Genomic DNA, 12,502 nt, shown 5'->3' on the forward strand with positions numbered 1-12,502 from the left:
CAGTGATGTCATTCAGGTGGGCCAGCACCAGTTTTTCAAATGACTTCATGACCACAGACGTTAAAGCCACAGGCCTGTAGTCATTTAGTCCTGTAATTTTGGATTTCTTTGGGATGGGGATGATGGTAGAGCATTTGAAGCATGAAGGGACTTCACACAGCTCCAGTGATCTGTTGAAGATCTTTGTGAAGATGGGGGCCAGCTGGTCAGCACAGGATTTCAGACAAGCTGGTGTAACACAGTCTGGGCCTGGTGCTTTTTTCCTTTTCTGCTTCCGGAAGACCTGGCGCACCGCATCCTCGCTTATCTGTATTGCAGGTGTGGGGGAGAGGGGGGATGCAGAAGGTGTGAATGGTGAGGGCGGTTGTTTGGAATGGTGTTCAGGACGGGTTGCAAGAGTTGTGAATGGTGAGAATGGTTGTTTGGAGAGGCATTCAAGGTGGGTTGCAGGAGTTGTGAATGGTGTGAACGGTTGGGTGGAGAGGCGTTCAGGGCAGGTGATGGGTGTTCTTCTTTCAAACCTGCAGTAAAACTCGTTCAGATCGTCTGCCAGTCGTTGATTCTCCACAGTGCTGGGGGGTGGTGTCTTGTGATTGGTGATCTCTTTCAGACTTTTCCACATTGATGCTGAGTCGTTGGAAGTGAACTGAGTCCTTATTTTATCAGAATAATTCCTCTTTGCCACTTTGATCTCCTTTTCCGGTGTGTATTTAGCCTGTTTATACAAGACATTGTCCCCCTTCCTGTAAGCATCTTCTTTGGCATGACGGAGCTGTCTGAGTTTTACAGTGAATCACGGTTTGTCATTGTTGTAAATTAGTTGAGTCCTGGTAGGAATACACATATCCTCACAGAAACTGATATAAGATGTTACAGTCTCTGTGAGTTCGTCCAGATCGATGGCAGCAGCTTCAAAAACACTCCAATCAGTGAGGTCAAAACAAGATCGTAAATCCTGCTCTGCTTCATTAGCTCAAAATCAGCTAAACCTGTAGTAAAGACTGTAAAAAGATGGACATCTTTTTAAAGTCTTTACTACAGGTTTAGCTGATTTTAGTTTCTGCCTGTAGGTCGGTATAAGATGAACCAGACAGTGATCAGAACGTCCCAAAGCTGCTCGTGGAACAGAGTGATATGAATCCTTTATTGTGGTGTAACAGTGATCCAATATATTACTGTCTCTTGTGGGACATGTAACATGCTGTCTGTATTTTGGCAGTTCACGGGAGAGATTGGCTTTATTAAAGTCCCCAAGAATGATTAGTATGGAGTACCGCAAGGCTCAGTACTAGGGCCGTTACTCTTCACACTTTACATGTTACCCTTGGGAGATATCATCAGGAAACACGGTGTTAGCTTTCACTGTTATGCTGATGATACACAGCTCTATATTTCTTCGTGGCCCGGCGAAACATACCAATTTGAAAAACTAACGGAATGCATAGTCGATATAAAAAACTGGATGACGAGTAATTTCTTACTGCTAAATTCTGAAAAAACAGAGGTGTTAATTATAGGGCCTAAAAGCTCTGCATGTAATGACCCTAGAACGCTGTCTAAGCCTTGATGGCTCCTCTGTCAATTCTTCGTCATCAGTTAGGAACCTAGGTGTGCTATTTGATAGCAACCTTTCCTTAGAAAGCCACGTTTCTAGCATTTGTAATACTGCATTTTTCCATCTCAAAAATATATCTAAATTACGGCCTATGCTCTCAATGTCAAATGCAGAAATGTTAATCCATGCGTTTATGACCTCAAGGTTAGACTATTGTAACGCTCTATTGGGTGGTTGTTCTGCATGCTTAGTAAACAAACTCCAGTTAGTCCAAAATGCAGCAGCTAGAGTTCTTACTAGAACCAGGAAGTATGATCATATTAGCCCGGTCCTGTCAACACTGCACTGGCTCCCTATCAAACATCGTATAGATTTTAAAATCTTGCTTATTACTTATAAAGCCCTGAATGGTTTAGCACCTCATTATTTGAACGACCTCTTGTTACATTATAGTCCTCCATGTCCGCTCCGCTCTCAAAACTCTGGCAATTTGATAATACCTAGAATATCAAAGTCAACTGCGGGCAGCAGATCCTTCTCCTATTTAGCGCCCAAACTCTGGAATAACCTACCTAACATTGTTCGGGAGGCAGACACACTCTTGCAGTTTAAATCTAGATTAAAGACCCATCTCTTTAACCTGGCTTACACATAACATACTAATACACTTCTAATATCCGGGAACCGGGAACACTTCCCATAACACCCGATGTACTTGCTACATCGTTAGAAGAATGGCATCTACGCTCATATTATTCTGTTTCTCTCTTATTCCGAGGTCACCGTAGCCACCAGATCCAGTCTGTATCCAAGTCAGAGGGTCACTGCAGTCACCCGGATCCAGTCTGTATCCAGCCCAGATGGTGGATCAGCACCTAGAAAGGACCTCTACAGCCCTGAAAGACAGTGGAGACCAGGACAACTAGAGCCCCAGAGAAAGATCCCCTGTAAAGACCTTGTCTCAGACGACCACCGGGACAAGACCACAGGAAACTTCTGCACAATCTGACTTTGCTGCAGCCTGGAATTGAACTGCTGGTTTCGTCTGGCCAGGGGAGAACTGGCCCCCCAACTGAGCCTGGTTTCTCCCAAAGTTTTTTTCTCCATTCTGTCACTGATGGAGTTTTGGTTCCTTGCCGCGGTCGCCTCTGGCTTGCTTAGTTGGGGACACTTCATTTACAGCGATATCATTGACTTGATTGCAAATTATTGCACAAATACTATTTAAACTGAACTGAGCTGCATGATGACGTCACTTAATTCAATGATGATCTGCCTTTAACTGTCATTTTGCATTATTGACACACTGTTTTCCTAATTAATGTTGTTCAGTTGCTTTGACGCAATCTTTTTTGTTTAAAGCGCTATATAAATAAAGATGACTTGACTTGACTTGACTATTAATGTGAGAAAGCCAACTGCTTTTGACTTCCTATTATCTGAACTGTAAGTACATGTAAAATTAAGAGTTTGAAGTATAGAGTCTGCATCCTGTAGACTGACTGGTGGAGCAATTTGGCATGCTTGAAATACTTTGTCTATTATGCCTAGTAATATCTCTTAATCTGTTGAGTGAGTAATTCAATGACTCACACACACATAATAGACAAAAAGTCTCTAGTGCGGTAATCTACTGAACGTTTTTGATGAACAAATTCTAAAGATTCAAGTGACTAAGTTGTTTGGGGGGGGGAGTCATGCACTATCAACAAGTTCTGATGAAGGAATCGATTGCTGGATTGTAGATTCAGGAGCAACATGTCACATGTGTAATGACAAGAAACAGTTTGTTGTATTTAAAGGCCTGGAACCCTCACCAGAAGCACTGGGAGATAGTTACTCTGTTGAAGCAACAGGACGTGTAGTTGTGCAGCTGAAGATAACACTGACTGATTGTAAGAAAAAAGAATGCAAGTTGAATGATGTTTTGTATGTACCACAATTGTCATACAACTTACTGAGTGTGTCCAAGGTAACTCAGTCTGGAAAAAAAGGAAATTTCACAGAGAACAGATGCTGCATCACGGATGTTTATCAAAAGCTGATTGCTACTGCAACAAAAAAGGCAGTATTTTTCGATGTGAACTGTAGAGAAAGTGAAAATGTGTGTGTAACAGAAAATGTGAATGTGCATAAAGAGACTAAGGAACAAACCTGGCACCGACGTTATGGTCATCTAGGTGTAAAAAATCTGAAGAAGCTGCATAATGAGTGTCTAGTTAATGGCTTTGACTTTGATGTGTCAAAAGACAGACTTCTGTGACTCATGTGCTAAAGAGAAAGCATCATCGCAGTAAGTTCACAACTAGTGATCGCAAAAGAGCTGTTAAACCACTTGGCTTAGAGCGCAATGATGTATGTGGGAAAATGAATGCAAAATCTTTGAGTGGAGATGAATACTTCCTGACATTCATTGATGAAAATACTTACTATATGGGTTAATGTTCTGAAGCGGAAAGATTAAGTTTTTCAGAAGTTCCTGGAATGGTTAGCCATGACAGAAAAATCTACTGGAAGACAACTGAAAGTCTTACGCACAGATAATGGAGGAGAATATACTTCATCTGAATTACAAGATTTCCTGAAGAAAGAAGGAGTTCGACATGAGCTCACAGTGCCAAAGACTCCTGAGCAAAATAAAGTAGCTGAACGAATGAATAAAACACTGATGGAGACAGTGAGATCAATGTTAGCTCATGCAAAGCTACCTCAGAAGTTCTGGGCTGAAGCACTATAAATTGCTGTGTATCTGAGAAACAGAAGTCCAACGAAAGCAGTGAAAGGAATGACTTCTTTTGAAGCCTGGACAGGTGAGAAACCAAATGTTGATCATCTACTTATATATTTGGAAATAATGTATATGCACATGTACCCAAAGATGAACGGAAGAAACTTGATCCCAAAGCAAAGAAATGTATCCTTCTGGGCTATGGAACAGAAACGAAAGGATATTGACTCTATGATACACAACTTGCAAAGGTTTTCTACAGTTGAGATGTGATATTCAATGAGTCTGATCATGCAGTTGAGAAGGAGCCTAATGCAAGTGAGGATAACACTGTGAACGGTATGTGGAATTTGACTCTCAAGATCCTTACAGTGAGGACTCAGCGGAACAAGATATCCAAAGATCAGCAAGAGTGAGAAAACCACCTGACTACTATGGAGAGTGGGTAACACTTAACCAGGCAACTGAACCCAAAACTGTAAAAGATGTTTTCAGCAGTCCAGACAAGGCGAAATGGAAAGAAGCTTTGAAGAAAGAGATAGAGTCGCTGTATTCAAACAATGTGTGGAATCTGGTAGAACTACCAAAAGATCGAAAAGCAGTGGGCAGTAAATGGGTGTTCAAAGTCAAAGTTGATGCTGATGGAACATTTGAGAGACACAAAGCACGTCTTGATTGCACAAGGTTTTTCACAAAAGTTTGGATCAGACTATGACAAAACATTCAGTCCAGTAGTCAGATTTGAGTCTAAAGGTCAACCAAACAGGACTGACGTTGATGTTTGAGGATAATCAGTCTGCTATCTGTATGGCAAAGAACCCACAATTTTATGGACATGCCAAACACATTGACATCAAATACCACTTCATTCGAGAGCAAATTGTAGGTGGAGTCATAGACCTGAAATACTGCAAGACTGAAGACATGGTTGCTGACATATTCACCAAAGGACTGAGTGAAGAAAAGTTCACAATGCTGAGACAGTTGGCTTAATTAATTATTTTGTTTGTGAGTGAGAAGGAGTGTTGGAAAAAAAAATAATACATTCTTACCAGAATAATTATGTTTTTAGCTTGAGCTGTTAATTTATCAAGCTGTCTCATTTGAATTCTTCTAAATTCTTTAAGGCCCCAAGCATATGTTTTGTATTCTGGTTCTTTTACTAAAGAAGAGATGTACACTTTCTTTGAACAAGCAATAAAGTATGACGCAGTTTTTGATCTGTGCGTTTAACAAGGAAATCACTGCTCCCAGTCTTTATTAAAATCAACATAGGCTAAGTATGTTTACATATGCACAGCAATTATAGCAAAAACAAAGCTGGACTATTTAGACTGGATTAATTTTCCAGATAAAAGCGTCTGCTAAATGCATAAAATATACAGTGGCAAGAACAAGTTTATGAACCCTTTGAAAATATATGTATGTGGTCTTTATTTAACTCACAATTATAGACAAATCGGACTAAACAAATAATCACACACTTATCACATTTTTATTATATTATACTATATTGAGTAATCATTCAAAGGGTGGAGGAAGTGTGTTAATCCTTGTTTTGAATATCGGAGCTTGTAGATCCTCCTTTAGCAGCAAAACCTCCACCAAACTTATTAAAGTATTGATTGGTTTTGGAGCATCTCTCCTCACAAATCTGTTTAATTTATCACTATTCCTGGGTTGTCTCTCTTGATAGCACAGCCTGCTTTAGGTTATGCTACTGCATCTCATTGGGCTTCAGGTCGGGACCCAGGAAAACATTTTTTAGCCCTTTTTTACTTGATTTGCTTGTGTGATTTGTGTCATTGTCTTCTTGCAGCACTCCCACTCTATAGAGTTTAAATCATAACCTGCTATCCTTGATTTTCAAGAAAAAATATCTTGATAGACTTCTGAATCCATTGTTCTTTCAATGATTGCAAAGTGTCCAGACCCTGAGGCAGCAGAGTAGCATTGAGTTCAAATATTTAGATCTTCACTGATGATTGAAATCTTAAGGCATTTTAATAATAATAATACTGTGAGCTCTTCAGTTCAGTGTTGTGGAAATTTCAGCAAACAGTGTGCTTCATACATTCAGTTCAATAGCATCAAAGAGGTCAAATTTTAGCCAATGTCTGCATATTTGATCCAAGTGTCTCTACAGAACGATTTAACTCAGTGTTGGAAAGGTATTTCATTGATGATGAGGCCTGTTAGTCAGTACTTGGGATCTCAGGCCATCTGTGAAGCAACTGACTGTACATTTTCTCCAATTACGACTCAGCGATTCAGTGTTGTTGGGTTGGTATAAGGGATGCCTGCTGAGGATCACGTATGCTCTTCTGTCTGCAGTCTCCTCCTCTAGCAATTGTGACTCAAACGTAGAGATAAAGAACCCAAGCATACACTGTAAAAAAAAGTCTGTAGTTTTTACAAAATAATTTTGGCAGCTGTGGTTGCCAGAATACTTTTGTAAAAAATACACTGTAAAAAAAAAGTCTGTAGTTTTTTACAAAATAATTTTGGCAGCTGTGGTTGCCAGAATACTTTTGTAAAAAATACAGAAAAACTGTAAAAACAATTACGGCCAAAAACTGTAAATTTTACAGTATAAAACTGTTATTTACAAACAAGAAAATTTTAATGTAAACCAGTAAATTCAACAACGCACACTGCTATTAAAATCTGTTTTGTACCTTTAACATACTGACAACCACCATAATAATGCAGGTGGTAAAAGAGAAAGCCACATGAAGAATCGAAGTTCATCACAAGTAGCTTCGCCACAAGCAGAAGTTTATATTAATATATAGAAGGTGCACAAAGTCATTCATGCAAAAACACAAAACACCATCATGGTGACACACGATACTTAAACAATTCAATAAACTTTCATTAAACAGCAGAAGATGTAACATAAAGCCCAAATGTACAACTGATAACAAAAAAACTATTAAAAAACATGATTATTTAAACAAAATACTTTCAAATGTGGAGCGTCACACAGGGAATTCTGGGAATATCAGTTTACAGTTTTTGGCTGTAAATTATACATTGATTGTTGTTCTTTTTTTATTTCTAAAAACTGTAAAATTAACAGCATTTTACTGTAAAATTACATGAAATGTCTGGTTAGATCTTTTACAGTTTTTCCCTGTATATAGTACAGGAACTTACTGTTAACCTATTAACACTTTTTTTTTTGTAGCGTTTTTACAAAATTGTACAGTTAAAATGACACTTATTTTTTACAGTGTTTTTTTTGTTTGTTGGAAAGTTTTTTCATTGATGATGAGGCCTGTTAGTGAGTAGAGTTATAGGAAGGAGAACTCAGAAAAGTCTGTTACATCAAGCAATGTACGAAAAACACAGGGAGAACACAGGTGATGGCTCACACAATGACAGAATGTTTAAAAGTGAAGAGTATGACAGTTTCACTGCATAATCAGTTCAGTTTTGATCAGGATGCTATATTGACATTAATTTATTATTTTATTAGTGCAAACCGGAAAAAAAAATTACTTTCTCTTTATTGTTCAGAGATCTGAACTGTGTGAAAGCGATTGAGCAGAACTGAAAATGTAGTTGTGCTCATGTAAAATTATGAAATTTCTCAAGTCTATTGTCATCATTAAACAAGACATGGAAAATCCTACTAAAATACAATGTAAAAGGCATGTTAAAGCATCCTTTGTCTATCGACCTCTGCCTCATTTCCAAAACAGTGAATGCACGCTCATGCAGCGTGTTTTGAGATGAGTGTAAGCCTACAAACACACACCGCAGGGCCCTCTGATGCTACATTTGTCTCAGGCCAATGCAGAAGTATTCTAGAATAAAACACAATAGCCAAGTTTTGCAGCTGTTTACAAAACATTGTATTGTTAATTGAATTTAAAAACAGTGGTAAGAAGACAAAAGCTTCAGCAAAACAACACTAGACTCTTATGTAATCAATAAACACAGAGCAAGTCATAATGCATCAGAAGATTAGGAAGATAAGGAATCAAAAATATAAACTATAATATGTGACCCTGGAGCACCAAAGCAGTCATAAGTATCACGGGTAGCTATATTTGCAGCAATAGCCAAAAATGCATTGCATGGGTCAAAATTATTGATTTTTCTTTCATGCCAAAAATCATTAGGATATTAAGTAAAGATCATGTTCCATGAAGATATTTTGTAAATTTCCAACTGTAAATATATTGAAACTGATTTTTTGATTAGTAATATGCATTGCTAAGAACTTCATTTGCAAATTTGAAGGCGATTTTCTCCATATTTTGATTTTATTGCACCCTCAGATTATAGATATTCAAATACTTGTATCTCAGCCAAATATCGTCCTCCTAAACAAACCAAACATACTAAATTTCAATTTCGATCCTTATGACTGGTTTTGTGGTCCAGGGTCACAAATCGATACTGATGCGAGTATCGAAAGTATATACTCAAATAAAAATATCGATACTAAAGGTGTTATTATTTTCCAGTGTTTTTGTTTATTTAACAAAAAATAATGCATACAATATGCATTAAATTGGACAAATAACCTATGTTAGCAAATAATTGTGTGGAAGGGATTTCCCTGCTCATCTGAACACACACAAATGTTGCAAGGCAGAATCAATAAATCAATAAATTATTTTTTCACTCACTTCTGACAGTGCATTTAAATAGAGCTGCTTTCCCAAAAGTAGACTATAATAAGAAAGCATTGATGTTTTTGGGAATGCCAGCCCAGAACAATGCAGAAAAAAAAAAACATATGTGTGAGTTATTTCACAATAAACATATTGAAATTGTATCCTAGTTTGTGCAGTAAATTTATTTAAATGTGAATATTAAAAGTTAATATTACTCATGTTCTATTCTGTATTGTTCATACAAAGTCTCTTATGACTTTAGTCATATATATAAGTCTCTTATATAAGTCTCTTATGACAATGAACCATGGTTTTCCTAAAGTGACCATAGTTTAACTATAGTATTTGTAGTTTTCCATGGTTACCACTACAGTAAACATATTTTAACCATGTGTAAACAAAGATATAACCTAATAAGTTATAATTAAGGCGTACTGAATGTTAAAATACATTTCATATATAAAGTTAAGTAGGTATTATTACAAATTGTACTCTTAGTAATTTAATGATATCAGAAATTTCATAATTTAAAAGTTCAGTTTAGAAGTATCGTATCGGTATCGATATCGACGATACTGGACATTAAAAGTATCGGTATCGTATCAAAACAAAATAAGTGGTATCGCACAGGTGGGGATTAAAACAAATATGAGCATCGTCGCGGATGCGTTTAAGTGCTGACTTTATTGTTTTAATATTAATATTATTGTTTTTATTAGTCGTATCTTTCAATGGAGGAGGCAGCTATCATAGAATTACTGATGGAATAAAATGGAATGGATGTAAAATCAAATGTGCATGGACGAAAGAAACTCTTCAACTCTTAAATTTTTTCTTGAGCCTGTTGCAGAAGTTTCTCTGCGTGAATGTCAGGTGCTCACCGCCGCTGTCCAGATGCGCGGTGACCGTGCCGTCTCTGTGCAGGATGATCGATGACGGACCCCGGATCAGGAGCTCCGGCGGGCGCGGCGCTCGCAGCTCTCTGCAGCACTGGAAACACACTGCCCAAGCCTGCTCCTCGTTGATGGGCTGCTCGTAAGACTCCAGCACCTCCTTCAGAGACAGCTCCCTGATCTCAGCTCTCTCCGCGGGAGAGGAGACCCTTGCGTCTCCGTCCTTGCCACTTCTGGTCGCCGATCTGGCCATGTCTACAATTTCCTCGGGACCCTCTCGAGTGTGTCTGGGAACGCAGTGATGATTCTGCGGTTCATTCCGGGAACGAAGCGAATGCAGTAACGTCAGTCAGAGGAGCGGAGGCGGCGCAATTGTAGCAGAAGACAGTGCAAGATAGAGAAAAAACAAACTTCATGACCATTATATTGCCTAGTGCATGTATGCTGTATGATGAATCTTTCGCATCGGTCAAGTTTCCTTCCTCATGTCTGGATGGGTGTCATATCCTGCATCCTCTGCAAAGTGCTCTCCGAGCTCCTCCCACATACTGGACCAATGAAACAGATGAGCTGAACTTGCAGGGGAACTAGTTGTGAGACATAGCCTGCGTCCCAATGTGAATACTATCCATCCTAAATTCCATGTGATATTAGTAATTTTCAATACTATTTAGTAGTGCAGATAGGGTGGATAGTATGCACACTGGGACGCGGGGACAACTTAAAATTATTCAGCACATTCTGGACAAAATCACGGTGTGAATGCATCTCAAATGCCGGATGTTGTTGGTGTTGTATCTGTTTGAAAAAGGCAGAAATATATATGAAGAGTTAATTTGCAAAAACAGATAACTCCGTTTTTTTTAATTTTCAAAATGTTTTTATTATGTTATCATGTTTTTATTGGGTTAGCTGTATTTTTTAGTTATTTTTACTTAATCAAAATAGCCCAACTGCAGTTTAATTGAGATTAATTGGAATGCTAAATGAAAAAACATGATTTTTGAAAATTGTTAAAAACGGAGTTATCCGTTTTTACAGATTAACTTTTCATATATACACAACAAAGGTTTTTGCCCCTTCCTGTTTTTTTTTTTTTTTTTTTTTTTTTTTTTTGCATTTGTCATTCTTAAAAGATTCAGATCATCAAACAAATTTTAATATTACACAAATATAATGCAAGTATATACAAAAATGCAGTTTTTAATTGGTGATTTAATTTATTAAGAAAAAAAAATGTCCAAACCTGCCTGGCCCTCCGTGAAAAAGTAATGGCCCCCTAAATCTAAAAACTGGTTGTGCCACCCTTTGCAGCAACAACTGCAATCAAGCGTTTGTCAGTGAGTCTTTCACATCGCTGTGGAGGAATTTTGGCCCACTCTTCTTTGCAGAATTGTTTTAATTCAGCCCCACTGGAGTTTTTGAGCATGAATGGACTGTTTAAGGTCATGCCACAGCATCTCAATAGGATTTAAGTCCAGACTTTGACTTGGTCACTCCAAAACTTGATGTTGTTTTTCTTGAGCCATTCAGAGGTGGACTTGCTGGTGTGTTTGGGATCACTGTCCTGCTGCATAACCCAAGTGCGCTTGAGCTTGAGGTCACAAACTGATGGCCGGACATTCTCCTTCAGGATTTTCTAATAGAGGGCAGAATTCAAGCTTCCATCAATTATGGCAAGTCGTCCAGGTGCTGAAGCTGCATAGCAGCCCCAGACCATCACACTACCACCATGTTTGACTGTTGGTATGATGTTCTTTTTATGAAATGTTGTGTTGGTTTTATGACAGATGTAACGGGACACACACCTTCCAAAATGTTAAACTTTTGTCACATCAGTCCACAGAACATTTGCCCAAAATTCTTGGGAATAATCAAGACATTTTTTGGCAAATGTGAGGCAAGCCTTTGTGTTCTTTTTGGTCAGCAGTGGTTTTTTCCTTGGAACTCTCCCATGGATCGCATTTTTGCCCAGTGTCTTTCTTATTGTTGAAGCATGAACACTGACTTTAATTGAGGCTAGTGAGGCCTGCAGTTCTTTAGATGATGTTCTGGGTTCTTTTATGACCTCCTGGATGACTCGTCGTTATGCTCTTGGGGTAATTTTGGTAGATAGGCCACTCCTGGGAAGGTTCACCACTGTTCCAAGTTTTGTCCATTTGTGGATAACGGCTCTGACCATGACCTTAGAAATGGCTTAATAACCCTTTCCAGACTGATACATGTCAGCTATTTTGTATTTATCATCTGTTCTTGAATTTCTTTAGCTCACAACATGATGTGTTGCTCTTTAAGCATGCTTCACTTTGTCAGATAGCTTCTATTTAAGAGATTTTTTTATTCACCAGGTCTGGCAGTAATCAAGTCTAGGTGTGGCTAGTGAAACTCACTAACTCAGCTTTCTAAAATAATGTGGTTAATGTGGTTTTCTCCATTCTGTCAAGTCAAGTCAAGTCACCTTTATTTATATAGCGCTTTAAACAAAAAAGATTGCGCCAAAGCAACTGAACAACATTAATTAGGAAAACAGTGTCAATAATGCAAAATCACAGTTAAAGCAGTTCATCATTGAATTCAGTGATGTCATTATGCAGCTCAGTTCAGTTTAAATAGTATCTGTGTAATCATTTGCAATCAAGTCAACAATATCACTGTAAATGAAGTGTCCCCAACTAAGCAAGCCAGAGGCGACAGC

General features: G+C 38.3%; 1 protein-coding gene across 2 annotated transcripts in view; it reads right to left on the reverse strand.

Annotated features, from left to right (window-relative positions):
* Nucleotides 1-10,542, reverse strand: part of LOC109092056 (protein spire homolog 2-like) — a 37,542-nt gene extending 27,000 nt beyond the window's left edge. Inside the window, exon 1 of one of the 2 annotated variants that reach the window (XR_006158576.1) lies at nucleotides 9,796-10,542. Coding sequence is in view for 1 of the 2 variants with exons in the window: in XM_042752928.1 (XP_042608862.1) it covers nucleotides 9,796-10,060 (265 nt within the window). In the remaining variant the exon portion in view is untranslated. The remainder of the gene's footprint in view (nucleotides 1-9,795) is intronic. The other variant, XM_042752928.1, reaches the window with a different exon arrangement.
* Nucleotides 10,543-12,502: the final 1,960 nt, after the last annotated feature.

The sequence above is a fragment of the Cyprinus carpio genome, chromosome B25 (genome assembly GCF_018340385.1).
Source record: "Cyprinus carpio isolate SPL01 chromosome B25, ASM1834038v1, whole genome shotgun sequence".
Lineage (NCBI taxonomy): Eukaryota > Metazoa > Chordata > Actinopteri > Cypriniformes > Cyprinidae > Cyprinus > Cyprinus carpio.